The following is a 16,312-nucleotide window of genomic DNA, read 5'->3' as shown; positions in this document are numbered from 1 at the left end:
ACAAACACACGTTTTTGTATTTATTACACAAATCCAAAAACCCCAATTGATAACTTCAAAATCTAACATCTACATAAGGAGAGTTTCTAGACTTACCTAGAGTTGCAATTCAAGGATAACTGGTAGGCTCGACAGTTAAGGGAATATTTTTGAATCAAACCAACATTAGGAAGACTATATCTCTGAATGGTGCCAGATTCACGACCCTATGGAAATTACTTTTGATTACTAAAACATATTTACCATAATAATACTAAATTATAACTACAGGTCTCTCTATATGTTCATACATTTGTTTCAAAACCAAAGTGATGGTGTCATGGCAAATTCCCAATTCTGATATTGAATCATGTTACTGAGTACATATTTATCTCCTAATTTAACTAAAGCCTTTTTAAAGCAGCTGGAGGTGATCTAATTTTTTTCACGTAACATTCAAGAGAGAAGTCAGAAACCTAGCTCTTTAATAATACACAAATTCTTACATCACAAGGAAGAAATATCTAGGGTTATTTACGGCTGTTGTCTAGGTTAATACTCAGAATACATTAAAAGCTAAAATATAATATGAAGCACTTATTGAATTAAATTTCATATATATGAAAAACCAATATAAGATCACCACACAAAACAGTTGTTACTGAAAGTCTATGTCTATGTTTTTATCCTATAGCCGTCTATCTGATACCAGTTGTGGCAAAGGGAGATGACCAGAAAGCGGTGACACAATAAATATTAACGTGTTTAAAAATAAAACAGAATCTAAGTTTCTATGCAACGCTGCGCCAGCCTCAAGGCTGACAGATCAACAGTTAGTACAACAGATAGGAGAGAGCTGTGGTGCAAAGTCTTCTGTGCCTTAGGCCACAGACACGGGCAACGTGAGGAAGTGGAAGGCTTCACTCAGCCACGCTTCCCCTCTCTAACCTTCAATCAGAGCAGCCCTGCTTTTGCAGCATGAGTCTCAAGATGGGCCTACCAGAAAGGATGGGGGGAGGGGGGGGAGATATTTTTTAATGCATAAAAGGGAGGTATGGGCTTTAAAAGATTTAATATTCGGGTGTGAAATACGATTTTGTTTTCAAAAAAAGGGGGTCTTGTGGCTTAAAAAAATTGAAAAGTAATGGTTCTAAAAACTGTTTACATTTCAACAGTGGAAAGCAGTTTTAAATGCAGAAGATATCTTCTCCATTAAAACTTTTGGCTGATACTAAAACAATTTGAGTGTATTTCTTATAGGTAGACTCTGTCATCTAGAAATTATCTCAATTTTTGTGATTGATCTGAGTTTCATGTGTTTTTTTCCTGCAAATAACAGAAACACAACTAACACAACAAAAAATCCTAGCAAAGACTCTAAAAAGAAAACAAGAACCTCCATAGACCTAAGAAAAACTGCTTAAAACATATACCAAATTCACTCAGTGAGGAGAAATGAATACTATGTTCTTAAGGTTTCTTTCCCCCATAAAATTAACTAATGGCTAAAGAATGTAACTAGGACTGGAAATATATGCTATTAAGGCTCTGTTTACATAATTCAAATCCAACAACTCCACTAGCATTACTATATTAAAGTAAACATTTATCTCTAATATTAATATTTTCAAATGTCAGAGCTCAAGAAAAGACACTATAACATTGATTTCATTTTAAAAGATCAGCAAAAATTTGCCAAGGGCTTCTTTATTTTACTGGCCAGCAAACACACCACCTCTTCATTCTAAGTCTTACGAAAGCAGCTGAGCCAAAGCACTTTCTCCAATACAAAATAGCAGGCCAATACGAAAACAGAGGGGGAAACTTTCTAAGATCTACTCCCACCATCCGATCTGCTCCACATCTGCCAACCCTTGAAAGGGCTCATTCAATCCCGTGTCAAACTCCTCAGTTGATCCCCAATCTACTGCTTTCATAAACAGCTGTTTTCGCAAATGCTTAACAATTTGTGAGGCAATCTTTAAACTTTCTTATTTCTTATGTTGGGCTTAGGAAAACCTGAGGTGCCCACAGATGATATTAAAATCCAAAACATATTGCTTTACTCTATTTTTATAATTTATACAATTATTATTCATAAATAAGCTTTTCCTTTACAACTTACCACAATCAATGTCTTATCAGATGCAGTTATGGCACAAATTGGATCCCTTGTGCCCTAAAATAAATCAGTTGTTATTCTTTAACAAATATTTATTGAATGACTAATCTGGTATAAGGTAGTCTGCAATTCACTAAGAACACTTCAATATCGTTATTAGCATAACAAACATTTCCTTACTGAGCATCTACTATATGCCAGACACTGAGCTAAGCGCCAGAGATACTTGGATGAAATTACTTTCAAGGATTACTCAGAAGTCTACTGGGGTTAGACAGCAAACTGAACCCCTAAATACAGTACAGTAGGATAACAGTAGAGGTACACACAGGAGTTACGAGAGCACAGAGGAAGGAGCATCTAACTTATACCAAAATGGGCAAGGAGGCATAAACCCGAGCTTAGTCATAAAAGATGAACAGATGGCAGAAGATGGACAGATGGCAGCACATGCCAAAAGGAGGAAAGGGAGATGGCACTGCAACAATCCAGATGGATCTCAAGAGCATTATGCTTAGTGAAAAAAAGCCCATCGCAAAAGGTTACATACTATATAATTCCATTCATAAAACATTCTCAAAGTGACAAAACTATAGAAATGGAAACAAACTAGTGGTTGCCAGCAGACAGGGATGAGGTTGGAGAGTGGGTGCAAAAATGAAGAAGTAGCAAGAGGCAAGTTCCTTTATGGTGACAAAATTACATAAAACTACACACACGCACTCATGCACACACACGTGTAAAAACTAGTGAAAACTGAATGAGGAATAAGGTCAAAGTCTAGTTAACAGTATCATACCAATGTCAATTTCCTGATTTTGATATTATACTACAGTTACATAAGATGTCACCATTGAGGGAAGTTGAGTAGAGATTCTATGTGCTATTTTTGCAAATTCCTTTGAGCCTATAATTATTTCAAAATAAAATGTTTTTAAAAATCAAAAGAAAAAAAACCCAGCAGATCTAGAAGAAGATTTTCAGAATAGAAAAAAAATTTTTAATTAATAGAATAACATGTTATTCACTGGAAACAAATTCTTTTCTAGGTCACAAAATAAAATTACAGTATTTCCAAATCTATAGATATTAACATATGCTAGCAAAAATAAAATCACCTACTTGAATGGCTTTACTATAATCAAGCACCCCATCCACTGATCCAGAAGGAGTATCATCAACATGAAAAATTCTGAAAAAAAAGATCAGAATTTCAAAGAAAGAATAAGTAAGGTTTACACTATTTCATAATCTCTAGAACAATTAAAGGATTGGATGAGACCAATGAATAACTAATTTACTTAATATAAATATCCTGATTATTTTAAAGAGTTCTTGACACGGTTCAGTCTTATAAAGGTAGAAACTACCAGGTGTTTACCAGTTATGCAAGTAATATGCTCCTGAAGGCTGTGCCAAAAATATATTTGAACACTCAATCATATATTTCCAATGAATTTCATTAAGTCCCAAGAGATATTTTACCTTACTCTCCAAAGTCATCAGTCAGGAGTAACTTCCTCTTTTTTCTTTTTTAAAGATTGGTACCTTAGCTAACATCTGTTGCCAATCTTCTTTTTCTTCTTCTTCTTCTTTTTCTCCCCAAAGCCCCCCAGTGCATATTCTAGTTGTAGGTCCTTCTGGTTGTGCTATGTGGGACGCCACCTCAGCACAGCTTGATAGGTGGTCCTAGGTCCGCGCCCAGGATCCAAACCAGCAAAACCCCAGGCCACTGAAGCGTAGTGCGCAAACTTAACCACTCAGCCACAGGGCCGGCCCCGGGAGTAACTTCTAATACAGTAAGGTTCTTTGCTGTTTCTCCATAATTTCCCTTTTATCAATGTAAAACATAAAGGTAAAACCTAAATGTATTTGGGAAGCTCTAATTAATAGAATTTTTCTTCTGAAGTAAAGGATCCCTCCCTACGAGTACTGTGCTATGATGATGTACCACTTTTGGACTTCTGCCGTCTCTGATACCCTTACCATGATGCTTATTCACATCACAGTATCACTGCTAGTTTACTCTTTTCTCCCACTAGGTCATGAGTTTCCTGGAGGCAAAGACTGTATCTCCAGTGCCTAGCACAGTGCCACACATTGACAGGCATCTATAATGTTTGCTGAAAAAAATATAAAATGAACGGAGGCAAATAGGGAAGATACACCACAGATCAGCAATGAGGCCCTTGGCTAGATACTGAACTTCTCTGAGCCACAATTTGTCTATCTGTGAAATAAGAACAACAATACCCTTTCGCAGGGTTTTTGAGAAGCATAAACAAAATGATGTTTGTAAAACACGTAAGCACAGACACTGATAGATAAAAGTTGAAGAAATTGTAGCTGCAATATGGTCACAGAAAAATCACGCCATTTTCTATCCTTATAATACCATGAAATTTTGTCATTAAGTTGAAATGATAAATGTGCTTTCATCAATGTAATAAGGAGATTGAACATTAAATAAATTCACTAGGAATGTACTAAATGAAGAAAGGTGTACCAATTTAGAGGTACGGCATTTCTGTATTTTAATACATTTCTATTAAGTGTATCCAATTACTAGTTCTACTTAGTTACCACAAAATACAAGTCAAAGGTTAGAATAGGAGGCCTCTCAAGTGATTATCTGACCCACCTCCTTCTCTTAAAACAAGTAGGATACTACAAGAAAGGCGAGTAAAGTGCTTCAGAGTCAGATGAACCTGGCCTTATGTCCCATCTCTACTTATCAGCAGCTGACCTCTGACAAATAATTTAAGCTTGTGTGCCTCAGTTTCCTCTCTGTGAAACATAAGAAGCATTCAATCAATGTTGGCTGTGACCACCATTATCCACCATATTTTACAGATGAGGAAACCCAAGTCCAGAGAGACCCTGCCTTAAGTCATTAAAACTAGTAAGTATATCCCGGGTAGAAATATAAGGAAATGCTGACTTCTTTATTTAAACAAAAGCCAGAATGTCTTTAGCTGGCTCATGGAGGACACTCACTCTATGGAAAGGCTAGACTTTCCTGTCCCAACTTTGCCCTAAGAGCCACCTTCCCCCTGCAGACCGCAGGCCTCTTGCTTATTGGCACTACCAGTGCCACATGCTGTTCTCACAGAGGCCAAAGACTCTTTCCATTTCGTCCTACAGAGCTATTGAGAGGACAAGATGGAGTACTTTTCAATGGTTTTATTTTTTCTGCTTGCACAGGAATTCACATATCCAAAATACTTTTACTGGAGACATATCTCTTATCTTAGTAGATGAGTGAGTCTGAAAGGGAAGGGTGGATTGCACTAGGATCTCAAGCATGCACGAGGGAAGATGATTTGAAAAGGAACCTGGGATTTCTGACACGATTCCCGCTGCCCACCTCCACCAACACAGGCCTATGCCCTCATTAAGAATCATTAGATTAAAACACTGAGCAAAATCCTTAAAGGCTCAGGATAACAACAAAAGGACAACAAACATAGACATCACTAGCAGAGACAATATAACTTAGACAACACAGTAAATGCAAATGTACACTGAGACTTACTGTAGGGAATCCCTCCATCCTGGCAACTCAGCTCTCTAGATGGTAGAACCCTCTTTACCCCCACTCACTGGAAAGAATTCCAACCCCAGACTCCCTGGAATCTACGACAAGAGAAAGAAGCCAAGTGGCCAGTTCACCCCACCTAAAGCCCTCCTCCATACCTGTGTCTAAGGACCTGCTTCTCCTATGGCGATCGATACTAGAATCATCCCACCCTCCTGAAAAGACCTCCACCACTAACCCAGGGGAAGGAAGCTTTGGATAGACATTCAGAACTCAGGTGAATAATCATATATCAGTACAGCATAATAACCCTAATATGGTGGGGGTGGATGAGTAAGAATAGCCATTTCCTCATAAAAACAGAGCTCTCCAGTCTTTATCTCTAAGGACTTTATTTTATTGCACCACGCTACCTCATTTTTGTTTTGATAAATTTAAACAGATAAATTTGAAAGGTACTCAAATAAATGGGAAAATATTTCTAGTAATCAAAACAATTGGTGGTTCCCAAGCATTGCAACTTATAATTAACCATGTCTGATTTAAATGTGATATGGTTGTGCTACTAAAAAATATGCATCAAAAGATATACCTTTCTCTCCCTTCTTTTCGAGACCGTGTGATCTGATTAATTTCCAGTGCTGTGAGCTTCTTTGCCACACGATATTGCCAGGTATAAAACGCTTCTTTTGAAGCTGCTATCACATGGGTTTTGGTCATCGCAACAAATAATGGTACTATTAAAAAGAATATTAAAACAATTAGGTTGCAGTTACACAGAATCACAGAATGTTTGTGCTGCAAAGGACTTCAATGATCACTGAGTCCAACCCCTCATTTTACAGAAAATACACACTATACAGAGTCTCTGAAATCAGAAAAGAATCAAAAACTTGTAGGATCATACAAAAATATTAAATCAAAATGGATCAAAAACCTAAATGTAAAAGCTAAAACTATAGAACTCTTAGAAGATAGGAGTAAATCTTTGCGACGTTGAGTTAGGCAATAATTTCTTAGATATGACACCAAAAGCATAAGCAACAAAAGAAAAAGTAGATAAGTTGGACTTCACCAAAATCAAAAACATTTGTGCTTCAAAGGACATCATCAAAAAAAATGAAAAAGGGGACAGCCCCGTGGCTGGTTAAGTTCTCGAGCTCCACTTCGGCAGCCTAAGGTTTCACCAGTTTGGATCCTGGGCATGGACATGGCACCACTCATCAAGCCATGCTGAGGCGGCATCCCACATGCCACAACTGGAAGGACTCACAATTAAAAATATGCAACTATGCACCGGGGGGCTTTGGGGAGAAAAAGGAAAAAAAATAAAATCTTTAAAAAAAAATGAAAAGACAATCCAAGAATGGGAGAAAATATTTGTAAATCATACAGGTGATAAGGAATTCTAACTAGAATATGTAAAGAACTCTTATAACTCAATAATAAAAAGACAAATAACCCAAATAGTAAATGGGCAAAGGATCTAAATAGACATTTCTCCAGTGAAGATATACAAATGGCCAAGAAGCAAATGAAAAGATGTTCAACATCATTAGCCATCAGGGGAATGCAAATCAAAACCACAATGAGATACCACTTCACACCCACTAGGATGGCCAGACTCAAGAAGTCAGACACGCGAGTACTGGAAAGGACGTGGAGAAACGGTAGGAATGTAAAGTGGTGCATCCACTTGGAAAAACAGCTTGTCAGTTACTCAAAATGCTAAATATGGAGTTGCCATATGCCACAGCAATTCCACTCCTAGGTACATACTCAAGAGAAAATAACACATGTTCACTGAAAAACTCAAACCAAATGTTGATAACAGCATTATGCACAATAGCCAAAAAGCAGAAACAGCACAAACGTCCATTAACTAATGAATGGATAAATAAAATTCCATCCCTTCCTCCTATTACTGCTCAGTTCAGGCCTTTATCCTTTCCTCTGATACCATATGGCTTATAATTCCTCATTAATGTAGAAAAGAAAATTCTCCAAAGTTCCTTCCTAATTTAGGAGTATATTCTCCTAAACATATAACTTTTTTTCATCTGTTCCATTTTTTAGGGAACACTTAATTAAGCTCCTACTGTGTACTCTTTTACGAAGTAGTCTCATCAAATCCATCTTACAGACAAAGAAATGGAGGATTAAGGAAGTAAAATAACTTGCCAAGGTCACAGAACACAAAATAAACAACAAAAATAAACACTTCCACACGAGGCACATAAAAACAAAGGAACTCCTTCATAAAAGATCATTTTGGTACTTGTTTTCTAAATTCATGAACAATTAAAACGGTGCAAAAGTCATTTTTCTATTTATAAATATTGTGCAAAAGGATCATTAATATGGCCAGAATAAAGTACTGGTGTTAATAGCAGCTACCATTTATGGAGTTCTTGCCATAGTCCAAATAAAGGACATTTAAGGCAATAAGAGACAGAGACTGAACAAAGAATTAGAAACTAGACTGACGGTATGCTGTTAATTGAGTAGATTAACAACTCAGGGATTCAAATTCAAGAATTTTTATATTCTAAATAGCTCAGTATAGTAGTTGACTCATACTAAAAAACTTTTTTTCATTACAATTTTCAAGATTTTTCTATTCAAAATGTGTACTATGACCGAACTCTAGAGGGAGCTAGAAGGCTTTCCCGTGAGGAACGACTGGTTGAAAGCCAATCCTGGAGGGCGGCCAAGCCCGGGGAGCCCCGAGCCGAGGAATCAGCGCCAGGCCCAGGCTTCGATCAGCTTTCTCTGACTCTGTCTCTACTAAATCATAAGACACTTGCTAAATATTCAGCTAATTCTACTATGGATACTCCGATGCTGGTAACTACCATGGCCTTAGCGTGAATTAAAGTAAGTTCACAACTTTAACTGCCTTCTAATAAAATATCATTTTCCTTTTTACATAAAAGCATTTTTATAACCATTGTTTACCTACAATTATAAAATATACTCATGTTCCTTCCTTTTTGATAGATACTAAACAATCACAAGAGTTTATTGTCAGCCTGATTAATTCAAAATTAAAATGCTAATGGTTCACAGTAAGAGTCAGACTCCTTGGATGCTAATCACAGGCACTTGCTAACTCTGCGGCCTTAGATAAACTCCGTGCTTATTCTCTCGGAACCTCAGTTCACTTACTGCAAATTGAATATAATAATAATACCAAGCTCATGGAGCCACTTTAAGGATAAAAAAATAATAAATATATAATAAATAAATAAATAATAAATATAAAGCACTTACAGTGCCTGGCATAGAATCAATGCTTAATAATAATACTTTTAAAAGCCAATATTTATTTAATTTTTTAAAAATATGTCAGGCATATATTTTAATAGTTATATTCATTATAATTATATAATTATATTATTGTATAATCCATATATTAACCCACAACCACCCTGTGAGGTAGGCACTATTATCCCCATTCAGCAGATGCAGACACTGAAAGATGGAATGGTTAAAGAACTTGCTGAAGCTGACGGCTAGAAAGTGGTAGAAGCTTGGAACACAAACCCAGTAATCTGGTTCCAGAATCTGTGCTCTTAACCACCAAGGCATACTGCCTCTCATTAAGGGTTAATAAGCGTTAGGTGTGGTTGCTGTTACTGCTTTTACTTTTCTTACCTACTTAGGTTTTTACAATAAAAGCAGAAATAAATCCACTAGTCAATACAAAAAGCAAATACAAACAGGGGTAGATAATCCTATCTACATAAATTATGCTACATCTTTATTAAAAGATCCATCCCATCCAGGTGGATTAGTGCTTAGTTTCCTAGAACCAAGCCTCTAGGAAAAAGTTACAAGACCAAATTTTTAACAGATAGACTATTTTAGGGAAAAAACACAACCAGGACAAAAGCCCTCCACATCCTTCTCAACAATTCAATCAATATCTGGAAAGAAAAAATTCAAAATATCTAGAAAATTTTTTAAGAAAGTAATTATGCTTTCATTAATTGAACTTTGTAACGCCAATACATAGTAGTTACTAGCCAAGCAAGGATGTCAAATAATTTAAAACAATCTAGGAATTCACATATAAGTAAAGGCTGCTTGTAATATTTTAATGTTGAGGCCTGAAATACACATCTACATCTGGAATGTTCCCCCACTTTCCTACTTATTCATTTCTCAGCCCTTTAAAGAGCTGGTAAACTCAAATTGCTCTGAAATGTTTTCATCACCTCGCCTCTCTCTGGAGTGTATGGAAGACTCGGTGCACGTGTTGCAGGCCGGCACCAGAAAGCTGCACGCCCACCAGGACGGATGCAGCACGGGCACCCCGGCACTTTTCAGGCACTTTCCATGCCTTCACTCCTCTGTAAATGCTGTTTTATCTCCCTAAGATGTCACCTGAAGAAATACTTAGCCTTCAAAACTCAGTGCCAATGAAATCTTCTCTAAGCAGAAAAGATGCCCCTAACAATCCCCTGCACCAATATCTACTTATCCAGCACCCAGCACAAGCCGAGCACACAGCCAGGGAGCCACAGTCATTGTTCCACGGATGAACTATATTTTAACTATTTGTTTAAACATCCTACAAAAAATGTCATAATTAATTTCTTGGCACTCCCAGTATAGCACTTGAAAAAGTATATACTCACTGATGGTTTGCATAAGTAATGGATTAAGCATTTTCATACGTTCAATCAACATTCATTATGTGGCAAGGACAACGTTAGGCAGTGGGGATACAGAAATGAATAAGGCACCAATCTTTAAGCAGCTCAAAATCTTGTGGGGAAGATGGACAAGAAAATCAATAACCACGGTGCAGATAAGTGCTTTGGACAGGAGCATACCAAAGGTATTCCGAGGGCTCAAAGGAAGAGCACAAAAAGGGTACCGAACTCCTACACGTCCCATACGACAGAGTCCCACAGCTAAACTTCTCTAATAATGCATAAAGTTCTTTTTAAAAGTTTCCATAGAGATTGTCTGGAGGAAGAGTAGATGACAAAACAAAAACTACACTTTCCAGAACAATATCAGTTACGCGCTTTTTTTACTTTAGCCTCCAGTCCTCGTGAAAATTTGACATAGAAAAATAAAAAAGGAATTTTACAGGATATGTATGAAACAAAAATGTTGAGTCTTTGGCTGAGTTTACTGCAGACCAATGAAAGAACGGTTTGTTAAAATTTCAGTCAGCGAGACTGCAAAAATAAGTTTCAAGACTCAAAATACAAATAATCATGCCCTCAAGCATTTGCCATTTTACAAAGGCGAAGGATTTACCTCTGGCTTTACTAAAACATAGACTACCTGTGACCAAAATTACTCTGAGGCTAACCCTATCATCATTATGATGCTATGTTAAAACTTCTGATATTAAAAGAAAAAGCATATAATCTGAAGACTGACAGAATTACTCCCTTAAAGACTGCTGTTTCTAATAAATAGGTATTCATGTGACAAGCATCTGTAATAATTTTAAGCAAAGCCTTTTAAAAAGGAACACTAACATGTATGTACGTATGTAAATATAAAGTAACATACAAACATACCTATGTAACAATGAACATGAAGCTGAAAAGTTTCAATAAATAGAAGTGAGTTACCAAGACCCTGGAGCATAAAATCTTTGAGGCCAGTAAGTCTTTCTCACATTTGCTTGTATCACCCAAAGAGCTTAGCAAAATACAAATACCGAGAAGGCAGACACTAACATTTGATTGTTAAGGCTGAATGTGAAATCTGAGGCAAAAAAGACTAATTCTCAGATTCAGAAAATAATTCAATGGGTTTTCAATTTTTGAAATCTAACAATTTTTCAAATACCATATTCAATAAACTACTCATATGGTTTATAAGAAAACCATTATTACTTTTGGGAGTTATGGTGAAATGGCAACAAAATATTTGATAATGAGTTTTAACAAAACAGAATAAGGTTTGGAATTTTTTAATGTTACTTTCATAGCTATTGGACAGGGGAAATGGTAAATCTAAAGTAACAAATGTCTTCTGAAAACAAAAAGTCAGGAATTTTTTAAAGTTGCCCCTATTAATAGACTGATTTCATTAGAAAAATCTGGAAAGGGCAAACTCACTTTTACAAGCAGCTAAAGTGTTTTTTATGGAAGAGAGGTATTTACAAGCAGTTTATTAATAATAAAAGTGGTTTAAGAGCAAAATTCTTTCTATAATCCTCAGTTTATTACACACTGATCATTACTTTGCATACCAATTCCTGTACAATTATATTTCCCATTTAAAGCGAATGATGGCAGTATGGCAGTTGTGAGACTATTGTGGATTTTAGATAGAGTAACCCTATAATTTATTGTATTAAACAGGATACTTCTGAAAAAATTGAGAGTTATTAATAATTTTATCATGACAATAGGCATAAACTGGTACTGAACCTGGCAAAACAAGAAGTATGTTCATTGTTGTTTTAGAGAATACCTCTAATTAATAATACCATTGCTAGGTTTTTAAATTAGTTTTATAAATAAAACTTGATTAAAGAGGGAATAAATATTAACATTTCCTTACCAATATCAATGTATTTGGGATCCAAGGGTGTGCCAATAGAATTACAAAGAACTAGCACAAACTGTGAACAAATAAGACAAAAAGCATGAGAACTCCTGCTTATGTACAACAAGGGAAACAATGCTAACACATCATGCTTATCGCTTTTTCAAGTGTCACTAATTGGGAAAGAAGTGATAAAATTGTTCAGTGCAAAGAACAGTAGGCAAATATAATCTACAGCATTAAAAACAAAGAAATATGAATTCAAATTAAACCAAGGCTGATTTCTCAACATAATGGAACACTGTGGTTTTCAAGAGGCCACTTAAGAAACATAAGCACACTGGCTACTTGTCATTATTTATACTTCTAAAATTCCTGATGACCTCAAAACTCAGTTTTATCCTATAACCAGCTAAATAAGAGCTAACAATTTGTTACCGTTGCACCAAATGATTCCATCTCGTTCTCCTCCTTTGAAGCAATACATAAATGACACGAGAAATTCAGAAAAATTTAGTTAATTCAGAAAAAACATAATCCAACCTAGTGAAAATGACTTAAAATGCCCATTGGTTAACACACACACAAATAATTATCAATGATTAACATTAGGAAAAATAATCAAGCATAATGCACATTTAACATCACATTACCCTAAAGTGATAATTTTGTTTTTCTTACTGTCACCTTTTTTATATCTTGTACTAAAAATAACTATTTTAGACATTTTACTGATTAGCATAATGATTTCAAATAAACCAATTCTCTACGCACTGCTTACATATAGACTTTTTCTCTTTTCAGCATCTCAAGTAAAACTTGCTTAATTTCATAAACTAAATGACAAAAATTATACTAAAATATCATAATTTACTCTTCTACTTAAAATAAGCTTATTTACTGCCACAGACCACCACAAATGACTTGTATTTTTAAAATCTACTTATCATTTACAGGCTCATAGTTTAAAGAATCAAACAGTTCCAGAAGACTTCTTACTAAGAACAGAAGTCCCCTCTAACTTCCCATTTCCTGCCTCCTGGAGTAATTGCTTTCAGGTCCTTTAATTCATCCTTTTGATACTTACCTCTACCAAGCTAAGTAACATGTTTATAATGCTACTTCTTGTTTTGTTTTGTTTCAATTTGGGGCACTATCTTTCGACTTCCCACTAACAAAGGTAAGTATGTGGCTTTCTTTCATCCCCCTTTCCCCAACCCCCATCACACAGGAATATACCTCTGTCTCTCCATCCTTCCACTTGTAATTTTCTTAGATCAGAATTTAGGGTTTAATAACTTTATTATACTTCAATTAAAAGTTTTTTTAATTAAAAACAAAATCCAGGGCTGGCCCAGTGGCGTAGTGGTTAAGATCGCATGTTCTGCTTTAGCAGCCCAGGGTTTGCAAGTTTGGATCCCGGGCATGGACCTACACACCGCTCATCAAGCCATGCTGTGGCAGCATTCCATATACAAAATAGAGGGAGACTGGCACAGATGTTAGCTCAGGGCCAATTTTCCTCAGCAAGAAAAAATCCCATGAGTACATCATTTGGACTTTGTAAATGCTACTCACAGCTGAGTCAAGTATAACATGATTTATTCTCCTTTCAAGCTCACTTTGCTTTCCCTGTAGTTGGCAATTGTCTTTTTCTCTTTGCTTAGTTTTCTCTGTATTTATTACTAACTCAAGTCCCCAGTTACTCCCCAGTTATGTATGTTTCCCCTCAAATGTTAATCATATTAAGTATTCTATTAATTTCATCTTGAATTTCTTTTGGAACCACGTGACCTGCTCTCATCTGGTAACTCCCTAGGCATGTGCACAACCGCTGTTGGGTTATCCTGTTTCTTCCTCTTTCTTGGTTTCTTCCTCCTTTTGGTAGACCATATCCTGAAGTAACTTTCTAAGATAAGAAAGCTTGGAAGGTAAATTTTCGGTGACCTTGTACATCTAAAAATGTCTTTATTCTGTCTTCAGTTTAATTAGTAGATTGCTTAAGATATGGAATTCAAGATGGGAAATCATTTTCCTTCAAAATTCTGAAAGCAATTCTTCAAAGTGCTGCTGTTGACAAGCCAAATGCCATTACAGACCTGACCCTATGAATGTATTCCTCTGTGAAAGCTTGCAGGATCTTCTTTCAGCCCCAGTGTTTTGAAATTTCACAATGATGTGCCTTGATGTGGAAATATTTTTATTCACTGAGCTAGTCACTTTCAATCTAGAAACTCAAGGGAAATTTTCTTGAATTTTTTTTTCTTTCAGAATTGCTCTCCTCCATTTTGCCTGTTTATTCTTTTTAGAACTATTATTCAAAAGCTCAACCTCCAGGATTGCTCCTCTAATTTTCTTATCTTTTCACTCCTATTTTCCATTTCCTTGTCTTTTTACTACACTTTATAGTTTTCCTTCATTTTATCTTCCAACTCTTCAGCCAAATTTTTTTCTTTTAAGATTTTATTTTTCCTTTTTCTCCCCAAATCCCCCCAGTACATAGCTGTATATTTTAGTTGTGGGTCCTGCTAGTTGTGGCATGTGGGACGCTACCTCAACGTGGCCTGACGAGAGGTGCCAAGTCCGTGCCCAGGATCCAAAACCGGTGAAATCCTGGGCCGCCAAAGCAGAGCACACAAACTTAACCACTAGGCCACGGGGCTGACCCCTCTGCCAAATCTTTTATCGGTATCGTATTTGTAATTTCCAAAAACTTCCTTTTCTATAGTATCCTGTTCTTGTTTTATGGATGTAATATCTCTTAACTCTCTGAAGATCATTTGAAATGATGATTCTTCTGCAGTGTTCTTCTGCATAGTCTCTGCTTCCTCCCAGCTCTTTTCTCCTGGTGTTTATTTTCGGCGTCTGTCTGTTCAATTGTCTGAAAACCCTTGTCTACATGCGTATTGAGTGTGCCACTACAAAGCTGTCTGGAATCTCTGTGTTTGCGGGTGGGCCTCGCTGACTCTGGTTTTCACAGGAATGGGCCAGGGGGATGCTTCCTTGGGGACTCCCAACATGAGTGCTTTTAGAGGTCTCTTCTCTTGAACTGGTCAGATTCTCCAGAAAGGACTCTTCCAGTCTTCTACCTGAGAGCTATATGCTCAGCTGCCAGTGTTCTGGGAACCAAGTGGGAAAGATGACAGGGGGACACTGAGTTGTCAACTTTTCACTGAACTGCCTTGTTTTCCACAGATTTCCTCTACCCTTACATATGCTCGGTGCCCACCAGTGCAGAGACTCTTTTTGTCCTCTCTGGAGAGTGAACCCCAGTCTCCCCTGGTGGTAGAAGGGCAGTTGCCTAGAGGCTCAGTAGAAGGAAGAGGATCTAGGAACCTGCTTCTTTATATGCTTTTTTTTGGTGAGGAAGACTGGCCCTAAGCTAACATCTGCACCAATCTTCCTGTATTTGGTACATGGGACGTCACCACAGCATGGCTTGATGAGCAGTGTTGTAGGTCTGCACCCGGATTCCGAACGTGCAAACCCCGGGCCACCAAAGTGGAGCACGTGAACTTAACTACTATGCCACCAGGCCAGCCCCACTTTTTTTTTTTTTTTTCTTTTAATGTTTTCTCCTTCCTGCATAATCTCTGGTACTTCCAAATTGCTTTCCTGTTTGTTTCTTTCTCTCCCAAGTACCATCAAGTCTCGTGTCTCTTTGGGATTCTGTGATATAAATTGGTTGCTTCTTTGCTTTCTCCACTGATGACTTAGGATTCAGCTTTCTGAGGTCTGCTATGGTAATTACCATAATCCACCTCCTCTCTAACTTTCAAAACTATGCTGCCATTTCCTCTCCCTCTCTGGTCCCTATGGGCTGATGACTTTTTGAAAAATACCTTTACTGTTGTTTTAGGGAGTTTCAGGAGAGAACAGAGCCAAATGTGGCTGTTCAAATGGCCGCCTTAAACCAAAACTCTATACTTCTCAATGAAATAAAATAATTTACAACACAGCCAAAGACAATGGTAGTCCTTTTTTGAAAAATTTATATGCTTCTGCAAATATTTAAATCATTAGCATACTTTTTTTAAAAAGGCATTATGTATATTATTTATTTTATGCTATAAGACTGATTTTTAAAGCAATGTAACTCCAAATAAAAGTATATTTCTCAATGTCAAAGCTACCCAGTGTTATAATGG

The 16,312-nt window shown here is 36.7% G+C and overlaps 1 protein-coding gene across 8 annotated transcripts in view; it reads right to left on the bottom strand.

Moving 5' to 3' along the window:
• The window catches only part of WDR35 (WD repeat domain 35), a 54,769-nt gene that overhangs the window by 21,708 nt on the left and 16,749 nt on the right, over nucleotides 1-16,312 (bottom strand). For 4 of the 8 annotated variants that reach the window (XM_008528550.2, XM_070574348.1, XM_070574350.1 and 1 more), the window contains exons 11-16: nucleotides 12,603-12,635; nucleotides 12,180-12,240; nucleotides 6,232-6,376; nucleotides 3,224-3,293; nucleotides 2,105-2,158; nucleotides 97-206 (exon numbers count right to left, since the gene is read on the bottom strand). In XM_008528550.2, coding sequence (XP_008526772.1) covers nucleotides 97-206; nucleotides 2,105-2,158; nucleotides 3,224-3,293; nucleotides 6,232-6,376; nucleotides 12,180-12,240; nucleotides 12,603-12,635 — 473 coding nt within the window. The remainder of the gene's footprint in view (nucleotides 1-96; nucleotides 207-2,104; nucleotides 2,159-3,223; nucleotides 3,294-6,231; nucleotides 6,377-12,179; nucleotides 12,241-12,602; nucleotides 12,636-16,312) is intronic. The other 4 variants (XM_008528551.2, XM_070574351.1, XM_070574353.1 and 1 more) reach the window with 1 other exon arrangement.

Source organism: Equus przewalskii, chromosome 14, assembly GCF_037783145.1.
Source record: "Equus przewalskii isolate Varuska chromosome 14, EquPr2, whole genome shotgun sequence".
In the NCBI taxonomy this organism is placed as follows: Eukaryota; Metazoa; Chordata; class Mammalia; order Perissodactyla; family Equidae; genus Equus; species Equus przewalskii.
This window is presented reverse-complemented; position numbering and strand designations above follow the sequence as displayed.